Here is a 15,915-nt window from a genome sequence, read left to right as displayed (position 1 = left end):
TAACAGAAAAGGGCATATGTGTATAGTCAAAATAAAAAAAGGAATTTAATTATTTGTAAATGTCCATAACTCTGGTTGCTTTACGATTTGAAAGATCTTGTAAGGTTTCAAAATAAATCTTTATGTGAGCCTTATGATATTGGGTATCCATTCAGAACATTTACATTTGTTTATGTGAAACTTACCAAGTATATTATAAGATTTAACATAAAAATGTGATTCTTGTCTATATATATATATTTTTTGTCATAATAAAAAATAATATATTTTTCATTTTAATTCCACTGAACGTATTAAATAAATATTTCACACCAATCCAAAAGAAACTAACATACATACAGTACATACATAAAGATCAGTTTTAGGCCTATATCTTTTTAGGTTTGTTGGATAAATGATATACTGTATATCATTTTAAAGTATATTTCATTAACTTCTTTATTGATACAGACTACAGTATTTGTTATTATCAGTCCAAATCAATCTCCAATTAATATTCTCAAAATGGTTATTTCAAAAGAATTTATTAGCTATGAAATGTTGCAGGACAATGAATTAAGCGTCTGAAAAAGGATTACTGCATTTGCTATCATTAATTTTAACACCGTTTATCGAGACCTCCTTTTTAAACGTTGATTGCTATTTCACTGATGCCTTACAAAAGTCTTAAAAAACCTTCTGTTTTGCATCAAATATGCTAGCCTATATTCTCGTGGAGATATTGAAATACCGAATGTCTCTAAAAAATTCAGTATAAATAGCCCTCACCATTTATAATTTGTAAAAACCCAATTGTCATAGAACATTTATTTATTCTTATATATTTAACATTTTTATTTTTCCATATTATGTTTTACATTTTTAACTGGATTAAACATTATATAAAGCATAAAGACAAGCTGTATACCATTGCTTATCTTTATTCTTTATATAATGTTTATTCCAGTTCAACTTGAAAATTGTATTCGATCTCTAACAAAATCAAGAACATTCAATCCTCCCTCATTATATGAATTACATAAAATATTTCTATTCAAATAGTGAGGCTTGTCTTTACATATGAAGTTGAATAAAGTGTAACCAATTATTTTAAACAAAAGATTTTGTTACATGATACATCTTCTAATACTTTCGAAGGGACACAGATTTGTTTTGCCAGTCGTGACATCACCGCGATCGCTGACCTGAGCGCATGACTGTGACATCACTCCAGTGGTTTGGAGAAGCCGGAAGTGAATACAGGGAAATTACAACAAACAGAGCGAGGACAGTTACTGATCCACACGAATAGCTCGGGGGAATAAAACAAGACTGAAAACTATTCCCGTCTAATCTTCACACTTCATCAAGTGGAACCAGGATGTCGAACATGGAGAGTATCCTTGCGGACCGCGGGGGGTCGGGCCCGATCCAGATTCACTTCACTGTCGCTTGGACCGTAAACACTTCTACTTAAGAGTAATTTATGGGTTGAACTCAGTCGTGGCAACATTTTGTTGTTTACGAATAGGTCGGGTCACATTCTAGCCGTAAAATCTAATCGCTCTTTCGGGATTTCTGTTTGCGTCACTGAAGGTAGAAATTGAATTAGAGAGTGAATTTTGGGTTCTAGAGTAGAAAACGATTTAAAGTGATACGCTACATGAGTTGGTGAACTCACCGTGCTGTTTATATTTTTGTACGTTTATGAAGTTTCAAGTGCTTATTTTGATAGTTTCGTGCTCTAAAACATCGTCAAATCCGCCCAGGTATGACTGTGACGTAGAATTACGTAATGTCGCCACCTAACGTTATATGTATCTAGGTAAACTCTCAATCCAGCCGGTCAGACTAGTTTGTCAAGTTTCGAGACGATTTTGGTCTACATTGTTGTTTATATTGTAGTCGGCTTTGTTACATTGTTTAGGCTTGTTTTGGGCATATTATTAAAGGTATCAGATAACTTTTACAGACATGATAAAATCTTTTCCTTGACTTTTGACTTCAGAGCAGTTGTTTAACCTCAAGTTTGCAGCTAAAGAACTTCAGCGGAGCTCCAAGAAATGCGACAAAGAAGAGAAAGCAGAGAAGGTCAAGGTCAAGAAGGTAAACAAACCATTGACACTGGCATTTGGAGACTCAATTAATTAATAGGAAGTACCATTGATCTGTGCAATAGCATCTTCACCCAACTGCTTCGCATGAACTACTTTATGAGTATTATGTTTCTCTGTCTGGATATTTTCTATCTGCATAGTAAAAAGTATTGAGAAAATAGATATATGTGTGTGTGTGTATATTGTCAAAAAATTATACTAATGTAAATGTCAAAGTATAGCCAAAAACATAATTGAGAATGTTGAGTCAACACATTAGATTGTACTTTAGTATTTTAAAAGTAAATGTTCCATAATTACAGCACATGTAATCGGTCAATGTTGATATGATGTTATGAAACTCACTGCTTATGTTTTGGTTACTTTAGGCGATCCAGAAGGGCAATATGGAGGTTGCACGGATACATGCAGAAAACGCTATCCGCCAGAAGAACCAATCGGTGAACTTCCTTAGAATGAGCGCGAGAGTGGATGCAGTGGCTGCACGAGTACAGACGGCTGTCACCATGAACAAGGTACACAAATGGCTTTCTCCTTTTAAACCAGATATACTCAAGTAGTTATCCAAATAGATTTAATAGTTCACTTTTGATTTTTATTCTCCAGGTCACCAAGTCTATGGCTGGGGTGGTGAAGGGCATGGATGCAACCCTGAAGAGCATGAACCTTGAGAAGGTGAGAGGGAGAGAGAAGAAGACTTCTCATTGATATAAACAGTTGTAGTGCTTTGATTTGTCTTTATTTTATTGCCTCAATATTTATTCTCTGTGTTCTGATTCGTCAGATTTCAGGTCTGATGGATAAGTTTGAGCGTCAGTTTGAAACTCTGGACGTACAGACGGCTCAAATGGAAGACACGATGAGCAGCACCACAACACTGACCACACCACAGGTCATACATGCACTCGCATACTGCAATGACTGCACCGTAGGCCATAAATACACTGACATAGTAGTTGTTTTGCCTTTACTGACACTGTGGTGTGTTTTAGGGTCAAGTCGATTCTCTGATGATGGAAATGGCGGATGAGGCCGGGTAAGAACATTTTAAATGCTGAAATTTGTTATTCTTATTAATGAGTAAATACTTAAATACACACTTTGCCGTTCAAAAGATTGGGGGTGGTAACAATTTGTTAAATGGTTTTTGAAAGAAGTCTCTTATGCTGCATAAAAGGCTGCATTTATTTGATTAAAATACATTAATGTTTTGAAATATACATTTTAGTACACTTTATAATAACTGTTTTCTATTTGAATATATTGTAAAATGTAATTTATTCCTGTAATGGCAAAGCTGAATTTTCAGCATCATTACTCCCAGGGCTTGACATCAACTTTTTAGCTCACCAGCCACTGTGGCTAGTGGTTTTCCAAAGTCACTATACACTCTGCATTTTCACTGGCCACAATTTTGACATTGAATAGCATGAGGAACAACAGCCATATAGATATTTTTAATAATATCTCATAACTTGGCAGCAGGTTTATTAGGCTGCTGTCACTTTAAGACATGGCGCACGGATCCATTATACTGATACACGTGTTTTCTTTCTCAACTACATTCACTTAAAATACGAATACTCGCCAAGATCGGGCGTCTGTTGTGTCTATTTGACCGTTTAAGCGCAATAAGCAGTGGGGAAAAAAATCTATTTAGTACTGAGAGGTGGCTTTATGTACGCGTACTTTGGGTATGAGCACAAAATCTGCAGGAATTAGTAAAATTATGCGCAATTTGCAGTCCCACGCCAAAATCCAAGCTCTTTAACAGCAGCAATATTCATCCGGTGCAAATTAAACGAGTGAGTGAGGGGAGGCGGGTTTGTGTGTCAACTCACCGTCGGAGAGATGAGAGCGTGAGAAAGCGCAGCTGGTATCATGCATCTATTCTGCAGAAAATGAGTATTGGAAACGTTTCAGATATTTCAGTATCGATATGTTTAATAAATCGAGTTTTTTGACAACACTACATTGCACTTAGTTTATTATTTCAGATGCCTTTGTAAAAGACTAAGATTGAAAAATGTGTATACTATATATAAAATTCATGTCAAGCCCTGATTACTTCATGATCCTGCAGAAATCATTCTAATATGCTGATTTGGTGCTCACAAAACATTTCTTATTATTATCAATGTTGAAAACAGATATGCTGCTTAATATTTTTGTGGAAACAAAGATATATTTCTTCAGGGTTATTTGATGAACAAAATGGAAAAGAACAACAATTATTTTACATAACTTTTATACCATGATTAATGTCTTTACTGTCATGATCAAATCAATGCATTCTTGCTGAATAAAATGAAATATATATATATATATATATATATATAATTAAATGGACAAAATGTCTTTAATTTAAGATTAAAACAAACAGTGTCTGTTCTTGTGTGTTTAGGCTGGACCTCAATATGGAGCTTCCTCAAGGTCAGTCAGGATCAGTGGGAACCAGCGTAGCATCTGCAGAACAGGTATTTAACATAAACATGAGTACAGACATACTAACAAAAATATAACTGATATGTACTACAATAATTTTATCTTTCTCACCATAGGACGAGCTCTCTCAGAGACTGGCCAAACTCAGAGACCAGGTTTAAGGAAGATCCCGGTGTGTGTGTGTGAGAGAGAGAGATTGTGAATGTGCCAGTGTGTGAGAAACATATCCCCTGTTCACTGACCCCTGGAAATATTAGCCTCATTGTTTAATTGTTTAGTTCAGTTTATTCATTTGAGGGGTGTGTGCAGATGTTTGAGGGTGTGCAGCTTTCCTTATCCACTAGAACACACCGAAACCAAACTGTAATGACACGCTGGAAACTGAATTAGACAAAATTACATGTTATTTGGTAACGCTGCTGTCATCAGGATTGTTCTGGGGTCCTGCTCTCCCTCAGTCCATAATAATTGGTATAAAGATTATAATATTGCTTGCAACATTTCTTTGTAATATTCCTCATTTTATTTAAGTTGTTTTAAATACTTGCTTGTCTCTCATATACATTTTATGCCAATGTAGCTACATTGACCTATACCAGCATTAGTATCAAACAGCTGTTGGGAAAAAATTGTGACATGTTTTTTTTCTTGCTGCACACGTTTTTGCCTCTGCTTCAATGGATTGTGGGAATTTGTATTTTAAAATGCATGTGATCAAGATGATGATTTGAATAAAATCTTTTCATTTTGTCCAAGGCAGTAAAATCCCCAGTTTATCAGCCCTAAGTCTTTACAGAAACTCTGATCTTTTTCTGATGTGGTCTATCCGAAATGTATAAAACATTATAATAAACTTCCTTCGGCGATGTACATCTCAATCAGCTGGCTCAGATAAGAATATATATATATGTTTGTGTGTATATAAATAAATATTTTGCAAATTTCTATGTTCTTGAATGTAAATAATTTATTCAATTCACATTTATTTGTATATTGGGAAATCTTTTTTTCTTCAGAGAATCGGTGTCTGTTGGCATTATAATACTAGTTTTCAGACTTGTACAATGACTGTGATCGGCCTGTTGGGCCTAGAGTTACAACAGGATAGGGTTTTGATTGGTCCATTGGGCTCAAGATTTTGAAGAGTGATAGGTTTTGATTGGTCCGTTGGGTTCAGATTTAGCAGAGCTGAGCAGCTGTTACTGATGCGCTACTGATGAAGGAGAAATGTGCTGCTTAAAAACCAAAACCAGTTTATATATTCATATAATTTCCCATTGGAGTCTTACCTGATTTTATGTGTGTCCATCTGGAGTCATTTAGATGACAGATCTGAGTGCTTTAATTGTTCTTCCCTCAAAAACAATATTTTATCATGAATTATATTGAAGAAAATAAGATGGAATACATTTTCTTTCTGTCAAGTCAAACAAAAAGTTTTAAAAAGATATAATTATCAGACATGTGATTAAAGAAATATTTGTACTTCTATTATTTTAATTGGTAACATTCCAGGACCATAAAAGTGAACAGCTAGAAGGTGATTAAAGCACTGAAAAATGTTTTAAAATTAGCATTCCCTATACATCCATATACATTTCCGCTTAAAAGTTTGGTGTAAAATTCTATATATAAAATTAATTAAAAAATAATAATTATAATATATAATATACTTTATGTGTATATAATTACGAAGATAATTATAATTTATAATTATAATTCTTATAATTTAAGAAGATTTATATTTTCTCTTATACATCTATTTGCACTGTTCAAAAGTTTAGGGACAGTAGGATTTAAAGAAATTTTACATTTTAAAGAAATTAATATTTGTATTTTACGGAGCTCCTAAAGGGGCCTTTGCAAAAATAAAAATATACAGACTTTCACGTGCTCATGAGAAACGTATCTCATGAGCACGTAAAAATCTGTATTTTTTTTATTTTTGCAAAAGTCCCTTTAGGGGCTCTGTAGTATTTAGCAAGGATGCATGATATTGGTAAAAAATTACAAAAGATTTCAATCTTCAAATATATGCAGTTCTTTTGAACTTTCTATTTATTAAAGAATCCTGAAATGTATCACAGTTTTGACAAACTATTAAGCAGCACAACTGTTCAGCTTTGCCATCACAGGAATAAATTACATTTTAAAATATTTTAAAATAGAAAACAGTTCTTGTAAATTACAATAATATTTCACAATTCTGCTGTTTTACAGTATTTTTGATAGAATAAATGCATCCTTGGATAGCATAACAGAGTTTTTTACTGACCCCAAACTTTTGACCAGTAGTGTACATTATAACTTAGATGGTCATGAAAAAAGCTTATGTCCATTTCATTTGCAACTATACTGTTGATGAAAATGTTACTAATTTATGTGACCCAACTCTAATTTTCTCCTCCCATTCTCTCCTGCCCTGCCCCTTCATTCCCCGCCTTTTTAGCTGGAGTGTCTTTTACTCTAGAGATGAGAAAGACAGATGGATTGACTGATCATGGCATTATTCCATTTGAGCACAGGAAGAGAACTTTACGTTTTTAGAATAGTATGAAGATCAGGAACACACTTTGTGTGTTTCTTGTTGAGTATAAGGATGTAATATGGACCAACCTTCTAGAACTTTTTGGGATCCTGAAGAAGAGCAGCTGAAGGTGAGTCAGGGAATTTGTCTCACACATGCATGCAGGTTCTTACGTACATTTGTGTCTCTCACATGTTTATAATATACAGATTTTTAATATCAATGAGGTACAACTGTTTAATTCTTTAATGTTATTTTGGATGATGAACAATAATATAAAATACATATTCACTATTATATTTATAATATGTTATATCATAATATTAATTGTGTGTGCATGTGCATGTGATGTTTTTGGAAAATGTAAAATTGCAAGTACTTTCTGTGATGGGTAGGGGTAGGGTTGGTGGATAGAATATACAGTTTGTACAGTATAAAAATCATTATGTCTATGGGATGTCCCCATAAAACATGAAAATCTAATGTGTATGTGTGTGTCAGAGGAATGGTTGTTAGCAACCATGATTTCTCGTGAGACATTAGCTCTGTGTGTTTGTCCTCTGGGAAGACAGTTGTGTGTCACTCTGTGTTCTGTGTTTCTTTAATGATGAGCCAATTACCAAAAACATTGTTAACATTCATCTAGACACGGCACTATCCATCCATCCGTCTGTTGAACCATCCATCCATCAGTCCCTAAAGCCGTTCCCTTATTAACCATGAGATCATCCTTCAGTTTGGTTTTTAAATCTCTCCCTGTTGCATCTATATCTTACGGTAATCTGAGGTGATTGTCATAGTGACCACATTCCCAGGCGAGAAGTGTTTGTTGGTAACTCCCCTGGCCTGCTGTCTCTCTGCATTTCATCCACAATGTCTTTGACATGCACTCCTGAGAAGTTTGAAGGGCTGAGTTGTACTGAAAATGGAATGTAATTTAGGCAAAAAAATTCCACATTTGTCAATAAAAATGTGCTATAATTCTGACAAAACCTCACTTTGGGCACATTCAAATTTGGAAAAACAATCGAAATATTTTACAAATATATTTTAAATAAATATAAATAAATTATTTTTATTTTATTTTTTTTAGATGCAGTGTTTTGTTAGCATTTAGTAATTTTCCCATGCTAACGGGGAAGGTTCTAAGAACTTTGTCCAACATTCTGGCAAGGTTCTCTCACAAACGTTCTTCCAGTAACGTTATGTTTGTCCAAAGTTATCTGGTCTTAACATTATCAAAACATTATCACACAAATTGTTGTTTACACATTATTCATGAAAAGTTTTTCTGAAACATTTGAATTGGACATTAGTTTTTAAACTTAACTACTTTTTTGAGATGGGTTAAAGAACATTAACTTTCCCATAATACTAGCAAAATGATAAAATAGAGAAAACATTCTCATAATGTTTTCTCTATTTGCATATAACAAGAAAAGAAAAGTTTTTAAAACATTTTAAAACTGGACGTTTTGAATGTTCTGAGAACATTCAGAAATAACGTTTTCACAGCTTAACGGGAATGCTGGGAAAGCGTTCTTGGAACATATTTTTGACAGCTGGGATTTATATTAAAAAAGCATCCAACGTCCTCCAACTACCCTTACAAAAAATAAGTATTCAAGTTAATTTTATTAAGTATAGCCTACTTAAGTGAAGTTTTTGTAATACTAACATTAGTATACTGTAAGTGTACTGTTTCAATACTTGGGACTAAATTGGCTCACTTTTTATGAAAGTATACTTTTAAGTATAACAGTAGCCTAGTAAACTTTGAGTACACAACTAGTTTACAACTGAGTTTTTCATTTGTACTGCAACTTTACTACAAGTGAACTTATACTGATGTACTATAGTCAAGTAGCACATGTTTTAGAGAAGTACATAAAATAAACTTCTGAGAAGTACATAAAAAGTAGACTGAAAGTATACTTTCTTATTTTTTAGTTTAAAAGAAGTATACTATATTAGAACACTTTAATAAACTTATTTTTCATAAGGGTAAGTGATCGTGTGTGTTTGTGTGTACAGTATGACGGGCCAGTCGGCTGCTGAGGGATCTCCCTGCTCTCATCGTCTCTCTGTGCAAACTCAAGAGGATGAGCTGGACCGAGCAGAGAGTGTGCTCAGCAGGTCAGCGATTTTGTGTTTGTGTGTGGTCTGTTTTCAATCTATGCAAGGACCAAATGTCCTCACAATGATAGTAAAACCAATTTGGTGAGCTTGTGGTCCTCAGAAGTGTCATAAAAGGACGAAACACACTATTCCAAAAGTATAATCATAACTCTTAAACATTTGCATAAGTGTGAGACTGGTTTGATAATTACGTAAAGACCAAAAAATCCAAACTTGAGGGGTCAGTAAGATTTTTAAAAAAAATAATCTTGAAAGAAGTATTGTATGTTCACCAAATACAGTAAAAACACTAATACTGTGAAATATTATTACAATTTAAAAGAACTGTTTTCTATTTGAGTACATTTTAAGATGTAATTAATTCGATGGCAAAGCTACATTTTCACCAGCCATTTCTTCAGTCTTCAATGTCACATGATCCTTCAGAAATCATTATAATGTGCTGATTTGGTGCTCAAGAAACATTTCTTATTATCAAAGTTGAAAACAGTTTATTTGCTAATAACCATGATACATTTTTTTCAGGATTCTTTGATGAATAGAAAGCTCAAAAACACAGCATTTATTTGAAATAGAATTCTTTGGTGTCACTTTTGATGAATTTAAAGCATCCTTGATGAAGGTATTAAAAGGATTAATTTCTTTCAAAAATAAAAAATAAAATCTTACTGACCCCAAACCTTTGAGTAGTAGTATAATCCACATCCTAAAGGGATAGTTTTTTCATTTAAATTTAAATTTCATCATTTACTGAACCTCATGTTGTTTTAAACCTGTATGAATTTCTTTCTTCTGCTGAACACAAAAGACAATATTTTGAAGAATGTCTGTAACCAGACAGATGCTGGTCCCCATTGACTTCCATAGTATGAAAAAGGTTACTAACATTCTTCAAAATATCGTCTTTTGTGTTCAGCAGAAGAAAGAATTTCATACAGGTTTAAAACTATCCCTCTAAGTCATATTTAAAATAAAACACTTCAAGACCAACATAATTTGATTTGAGTTAACCATGATGGTATAAAACGTGTGATTTCAACTAATTTCTCATTTCTTGCTCATGTTTTGTCTTCTTCCATTCGTTGCTCTCTCAGGTCTCAGTCTGCGTGTGACGACACCTCGTCTGAGTTGCAGCGAGTAGCTGCTCTAGAGCCCCAAGATACGCAATCAAGAAACTCCTTTAGAGGAAGAGGAGCTCTGTCCAGGTTTAGGATCCATACAAATATGCACATATCCGTCCTTCGGATGAGACGTAAAACCGAGGTCCTGACTCTCTGTGGTCATTAAAAGTCCCATGGCACTTCTCGTAAAGAGTAGGGGTGTAACCCCGGTGTCCTGGCCATATTCCACCCATTGGCCCTTACCAATCATGGCCTCCTAATAATCCCCTTCCATTGAATTGGCTCCATCACTCTCTCTCCTCTCTCCACCTATATCTGGTGTGTGGTGTGCGCACTGGCGCCGTTGTACTGTGGGTGCCGTCGCATCATCCAAGTGGATGCTGCACACTGGTGGTGGTTGAGGAGAGATCCCCTGATATGATTGTAAAAGCGCTTTGGGTGTACAGTATATGAAAGCGCTATATAAATGCCTCTCATTCATTCACATACACATTCTCACATGTGCCACAGCAAGTCTGGATAAATCCTTTCTCTCTTGTGTTGCCAGGTTGGTGACTCTGGTGGTGACTCTGAGAGACTGGGCACACAGAAGTCTGATAGAGGAAGAAGAGAGACCCGATTCCTTCCTAGAGAGATTCCGGGGACCCGAAGTACGAGCCCCACCCAGTCGAAGGAGCAACAACCAACCAGACGCCAATGGAAATACTAAGGGAAATACAAAGTAATGTGACACATTTCTTTTTCTTTGACATATGGGCATGAAACCTAGTCTGCATACAGAGAGGATAAATCTGATAACATTTGTTACATATATGTGTGTTTTTTCCCCCCACAGGAAACAATGGGAGACATTTATAGTTTCTCCATCTGATGATATTTACTACTACTGGCTCTTCTTCATCGCCGCTGCTGTGCTCTATAACTGGGTACTTCTTGTAGCCAGGTGTGACTTTTCGCCTAGTCTTTCTTCTTTACATATTCATCACTATACACTTTGTTAATGTGCTCCTGATAAACACAGTTCCCTGTGCTGGCGGTTTGTTTCTGGCGTAACTAATTGTTACGATGCTCTAAGGCTCTTTCGTTACGCCTGTCATTCTTCCACAAAGAGAACAGTCCTTTGAGACAACTGCTTGACTAACTGTACAGATGCGTCTGTCTGCAGGTTGTCTAAATATTTGTGGTTCTTATGTTCTTTCTCTTTCTGTCTTTGTGTGAATAGAGCATGTTTTGATCAGCTTCAGACTGAGAATCCTATTGTCTGGCTGGTTTTTGACTATATTTGTGACATTGTCTACATACTGGATTCATGTATGCGGCTAAGGACAGGTATAGACACACACATACTCAAAATTCCTGACTTACACCACATGTTAAAGTTAATTATCCCAATGATTGAATTCATTAAGTGCCTTCACTTATTACAGAAACACTATATGGAAATCATGTTATATATTATCATCACAAAATCTTGTACTGAATTGCTTTTATGCATTTGGAGGATGCTTTAATCCAAAACAACTTACACTGCATTCAAGGTACATTTTATCAGTTCATGCATTCCCTGGGAATTGAACCTATAACCTTGGCATTTCCTGCACCGTGCTTGACTGTATAAAGCTACAGGAGTGCTTTATATTTGTTTGTGGACAGCAAGTACAAAAATCAATTCTGAGCACAACCATATTGCATTTTATTTGTTGCATAACTAATTGTGCATAGTTTAAATTAATAAAATAAATAGCCGTATTAACTTTTAAAAGAAAACACTTCCCATATCCTTTGTTGTTGACCCCGTGTTTGTAGGCTGGAAAATCACAGTTATGCTGTTGTTTATGTACAGTGGGGCAAAAAAGTATTTAGTCAGCCACCAAAAGTTCTCCCACTTAAAAAGATGAGAGAGGCCTGTAATTTTCATCATAGGTACACTTCAACTATGAGAGACAAAAAATCCAGAAAATCACATTGTCAGATTTTTTATGAATTTATTTGCAAATTATGGTGGAAAATAAGTATTTGGTCACCTACAAACAAGCAAGATTTCTGGCTCTCACAGACCTGTAACTTCTTCTTTAAGAGGCTCCTCTGTCCTCCACTCGTTACCTGTATTAATGGCACCTTTTTGAACTTGTTATCAGTATAAAAGACACCTGTCCACAACCTCAAACAGTCACACTCCAAACTCCACTATGGCCAAGACCAAAGAGCTGTCAAAGGACATCAGAAACAAAATTGTAGACCTGCACCAGGCTGGGAAGACTGAATCTGCAATAGGTAAGCAGCTTGGTGTGAAGAAATCAACTGTGGGAGCAATTATTAGGAAATGGAAGACATACAAGACCACTGATAATCTCCCTCGATCTGGGGCTCCACGCAAGATCTCACCCCGTAGGGTCAAAATGATCACAAGAACGGTGAGCAAAAATCCCAGAACCACACGGGGGGACCTAGTGAATGACCTGCAGAGAGCTGGGACCAAAGTAACAAAGGCTACCATCAGTAAAACACTACGCCGCCAGGGACTCAATCCCCCTGCTTAAGTACATGTCCAGGCCCGTCTGAAGTTTGCTAGAGAGCATTTGGATGATCCAGAAGAGGATTGGGAGAATGTCATATGGTCAGATGAAACCAAAATAGAACTTTTTGGTAAAAACTCAACTCGTCGTGTTTGGAGGAGAAGTTGCATCCAAAGAACACCATACCTACTGTGAAGTATGGGGGTGGAAACATCATGCTTTGGGGCTGTTTTTCTGCAAAGGGACCAGGACGACTGATCCGTGTAAAGGAAAGAATAAATAGGGGCCATGTATCGTGAGATTTTGAGTGAAAACCTCCTTCCATCAGCAAGGGCATTGAAGATGAAACGTGGCTGGGTCTTTCAGCATGACAATGATCCCAAACACACCGCCCGGGCAACGAAGGAGTGGCTTTGTAAGAAGCATTTCAAGGTCCTGGAGTGGCCTAGCCAGTCTCCAGATCTCAACCCCATAGAAAATCTTTGGAGGGAGTTGAAAGTCCATGTTGCCCAGTGACAGCCCTGAAACATCACTGCTCTAGAGGAGATCTGCATGGAGGAATGGGCCAAAATACCAGCAACAGTGTGTGAAAACCTTGTGAGGACTTACAGAAAACGTTTGACCTCTGTCATTGCCAACAAAGGGTATATAACAAAGTATTGAGAAACTTTTGTTATTGACCAAATACTTATTTTCCACCATAATTTGCAAATAAATTAATTAAGAATCCTATAATGTGATTTTCTGGATTTTTTCCCCTCATTTTGTCTCTCATAGTTGAAGTGTACCTATGATGAAAATTACAGGCCTCTCTCATCTTTTTAAGTGGGAGAACTTGCACAATTGGTGGCTGACTAAATACTTTTTTGCCCCACTGTATTTACAAAGTCAGTTTTTCTATTTGGGCAAAGTCATATTAAAACATATGCATATTTCATGTTAATTTATAACCGTATTGAAATAAAAATTCATCTATTTTCTAATTGCATGCTATTGATTTTATTGTAAACGTTTCATACATGCATGTTTTATTCTTTTTTTGTTTTGACCTCGTAATTTCTGAAACGACAGACTTCTCTCTGGTGACATATGCCAGACTTCTCCAATCATTTTGTCTGCTTTAACCCCGCCTCTTTCTTACACATCTGCCTCCATCCATTCAAAAACTGACGGACAGAACCAAGTTCTCGTCCTACATTTTTTCTTTTCTGTTTCACTCAGATGTACAACACAATATGGAAGATTGATCTGTCACCACTTCAGTTTTATCAATACTTTTTTTTATTTTCATTCAGCAACTTGGAAGCAGAACAATGTGCAGATTTTTGTATTCTTTGTGTTACTGAACTAACTATAAAGCATTTTTGTGCTCTTCCAGGTTACCTGGAGCAAGGACTTCTGGTGAAGGACCTAGCGAAACTCAGAGACAGCTACATTCATACATTTCAGTTCAAAATGGACGTTATCTCCATCCTTCCCACGGACCTGGCGTACATCATCGTGGGCATCAACACACCACAGGTCCGCTTCAACCGCCTCCTGCGCTTCTCTCGTATGTTTGAGTTCTTTAATCGTACTGAGACGAGAACCAACTACCCAAACATCTTCCGCATCTGGAACTTAGTGCTCTACATTCTAGTAATTATCCACTGGAATGCCTGCATCTTCTATGCCATCTCAAAGTCGCTTGGTTTTGGGTCAGATCAATGGGTTTATCCCAACATCTCATCCACAGAGGAAGGAGGTCTGAGACGGAGTTACGTATACTGCTTCTACTGGTCCACACTGACGCTGACCACCATTGGAGAGATGCCACCACCCGTACGGGACGAGGAATATGTGTTTGTGGTGTTTGATTTTCTTGTCGGAGTGCTCATTTTTGCCACCATTGTGGGTAATGTGGGTTCCATGATTTCCAATATGAACGCCACACGGGCAGAGTTCCAGGGACGGATTGATGCTATTAAACATTACATGCACTTCCGCAAAGTCAGTCGCCATCTTGAGACACGTGTCATCAAATGGTTTGACTACCTGTGGACGAATCAGAAAGCGGTGGATGAGCAGGAAGTCTTAAAGAATCTTCCTGACAAGCTACGTGCAGAAATTGCCATCAACGTTCATTTATCTACTCTGAAGAAAGTTCGCATCTTTCAAGACTGTGAGGCCGGACTGTTAGTAGAACTGGTTTTAAAGCTGCGCCCTCAAGTGTACAGTCCTGGAGACTACATCTGCCGAAAAGGAGACATTGGAAAAGAGATGTATATAATTAAAGAGGGAAAATTAGCAGTTGTTGCTGATGATGGGGTGACACAGTTTGCATTGCTAACAGCTGGAGGTTGTTTTGGTGAGATTAGCATTCTTAACATTCAGGGTAGTAAAATGGGAAACCGTCGGACAGCTAACATTCGTAGCATCGGCTACTCTGACCTCTTCTGCCTTTCAAAGGACGACCTAATGGAGGCCGTAACCGAATACCCAGACGCTCAGAAGGTTCTGGAAGAGCGTGGAAGGGAGATTCTGAGGAAGCAGGGGCTTCTGGATGAAAGCACAGCACAGGCAGGCTTGCTTGTCATGGATACAGATGAGAAGGTTAAACATCTGGAGGGCTCACTGGATGTTCTACAAGCACGTTTCGCACGGTTGCTCGGGGAGTTCACAGTGACTCAAAGCAGTCTGAAGCAAAGAATCACAGCGCTTGAGAGACAACTGTGTCATACGGGCCTTGGGCTTGTTTCAGATCATGAGATGGACTTTGAGAGTAATGCTAACACACCACGAGCCAATTCAACTGCATAGATATGCGCATTTGCACCATGAAAATTGTGTGCCTCTATGTCACATGCAGGATTAGCCTATATTTCTAGATGCACATACATTTACAGTCACAGACATTTGCTTTTTCAAATACGTTCCAACAGCCTCCGGCGTTTAGACTTGGTTTTTCAAGTATTTTTCAGTAAAGACGACATATTTAATTTTCCCTAAATGAAAATGTGTGAGAGATAAATGTAGTCCTTCAATGTATCATCAGTGTTGTTATTGTTAACTATTTTTAATTGAAAAAAAGC

The 15,915-nt window shown here is 36.7% G+C and overlaps 2 protein-coding genes across 2 annotated transcripts; both read left to right on the top strand.

Moving 5' to 3' along the window:
• The first annotated feature begins 1,203 nt into the window (after positions 1 to 1,203).
• On the top strand, positions 1,204 to 5,486 carry chmp1b (charged multivesicular body protein 1B). The gene is made up of 8 exons (XM_082169918.1): positions 1,204 to 1,376; positions 1,988 to 2,085; positions 2,465 to 2,611; positions 2,703 to 2,771; positions 2,881 to 2,988; positions 3,089 to 3,132; positions 4,501 to 4,573; positions 4,658 to 5,486. Exons 1-8 carry the CDS (start codon positions 1,361 to 1,363, stop codon positions 4,700 to 4,702), a joined length of 600 nt encoding a protein of 199 aa, XP_082026044.1. The 5' UTR covers positions 1,204 to 1,360; the 3' UTR covers positions 4,703 to 5,486.
• A 3,617-nt stretch (positions 5,487 to 9,103) lies between these two features.
• On the top strand, positions 9,104 to 15,769 carry cnga2b (cyclic nucleotide gated channel subunit alpha 2b; the record flags this gene model as incomplete). The annotated part of the gene is made up of 6 exons (XM_082169903.1): positions 9,104 to 9,204; positions 10,302 to 10,412; positions 10,876 to 11,049; positions 11,164 to 11,271; positions 11,551 to 11,657; positions 14,223 to 15,769. 6 exons carry the CDS (start codon positions 9,104 to 9,106, stop codon positions 15,641 to 15,643), a joined length of 2,022 nt encoding a protein of 673 aa, XP_082026029.1. The 3' UTR covers positions 15,644 to 15,769.
• Positions 15,770 to 15,915: the final 146 nt, after the last annotated feature.

The sequence above is a fragment of the Leuciscus leuciscus genome (genome assembly GCF_965113295.1).
Source record: "Leuciscus leuciscus genome assembly, chromosome: 5".
NCBI classification, from domain to species: domain Eukaryota; kingdom Metazoa; phylum Chordata; class Actinopteri; order Cypriniformes; family Leuciscidae; genus Leuciscus; species Leuciscus leuciscus.
Note: the sequence above shows the minus strand (reverse complement) of the source record. Positions and strands in the feature narration are given on the sequence as shown.

What these genes read in the sequence shown, in the direction of transcription:
- chmp1b (XM_082169918.1), top strand. An exon ending in CAACACTGACCACACCACAG is followed by an intron (nt 2,989 to 3,088) that starts GTCATACATGCA and finishes GGTGTGTTTTAG; the next exon opens with GGTCAAGTCGATTCTCTGAT. An exon ending in GAAATGGCGGATGAGGCCGG is followed by an intron (nt 3,133 to 4,500) that starts GTAAGAACATTT and finishes TTGTGTGTTTAG; the next exon opens with GCTGGACCTCAATATGGAGC.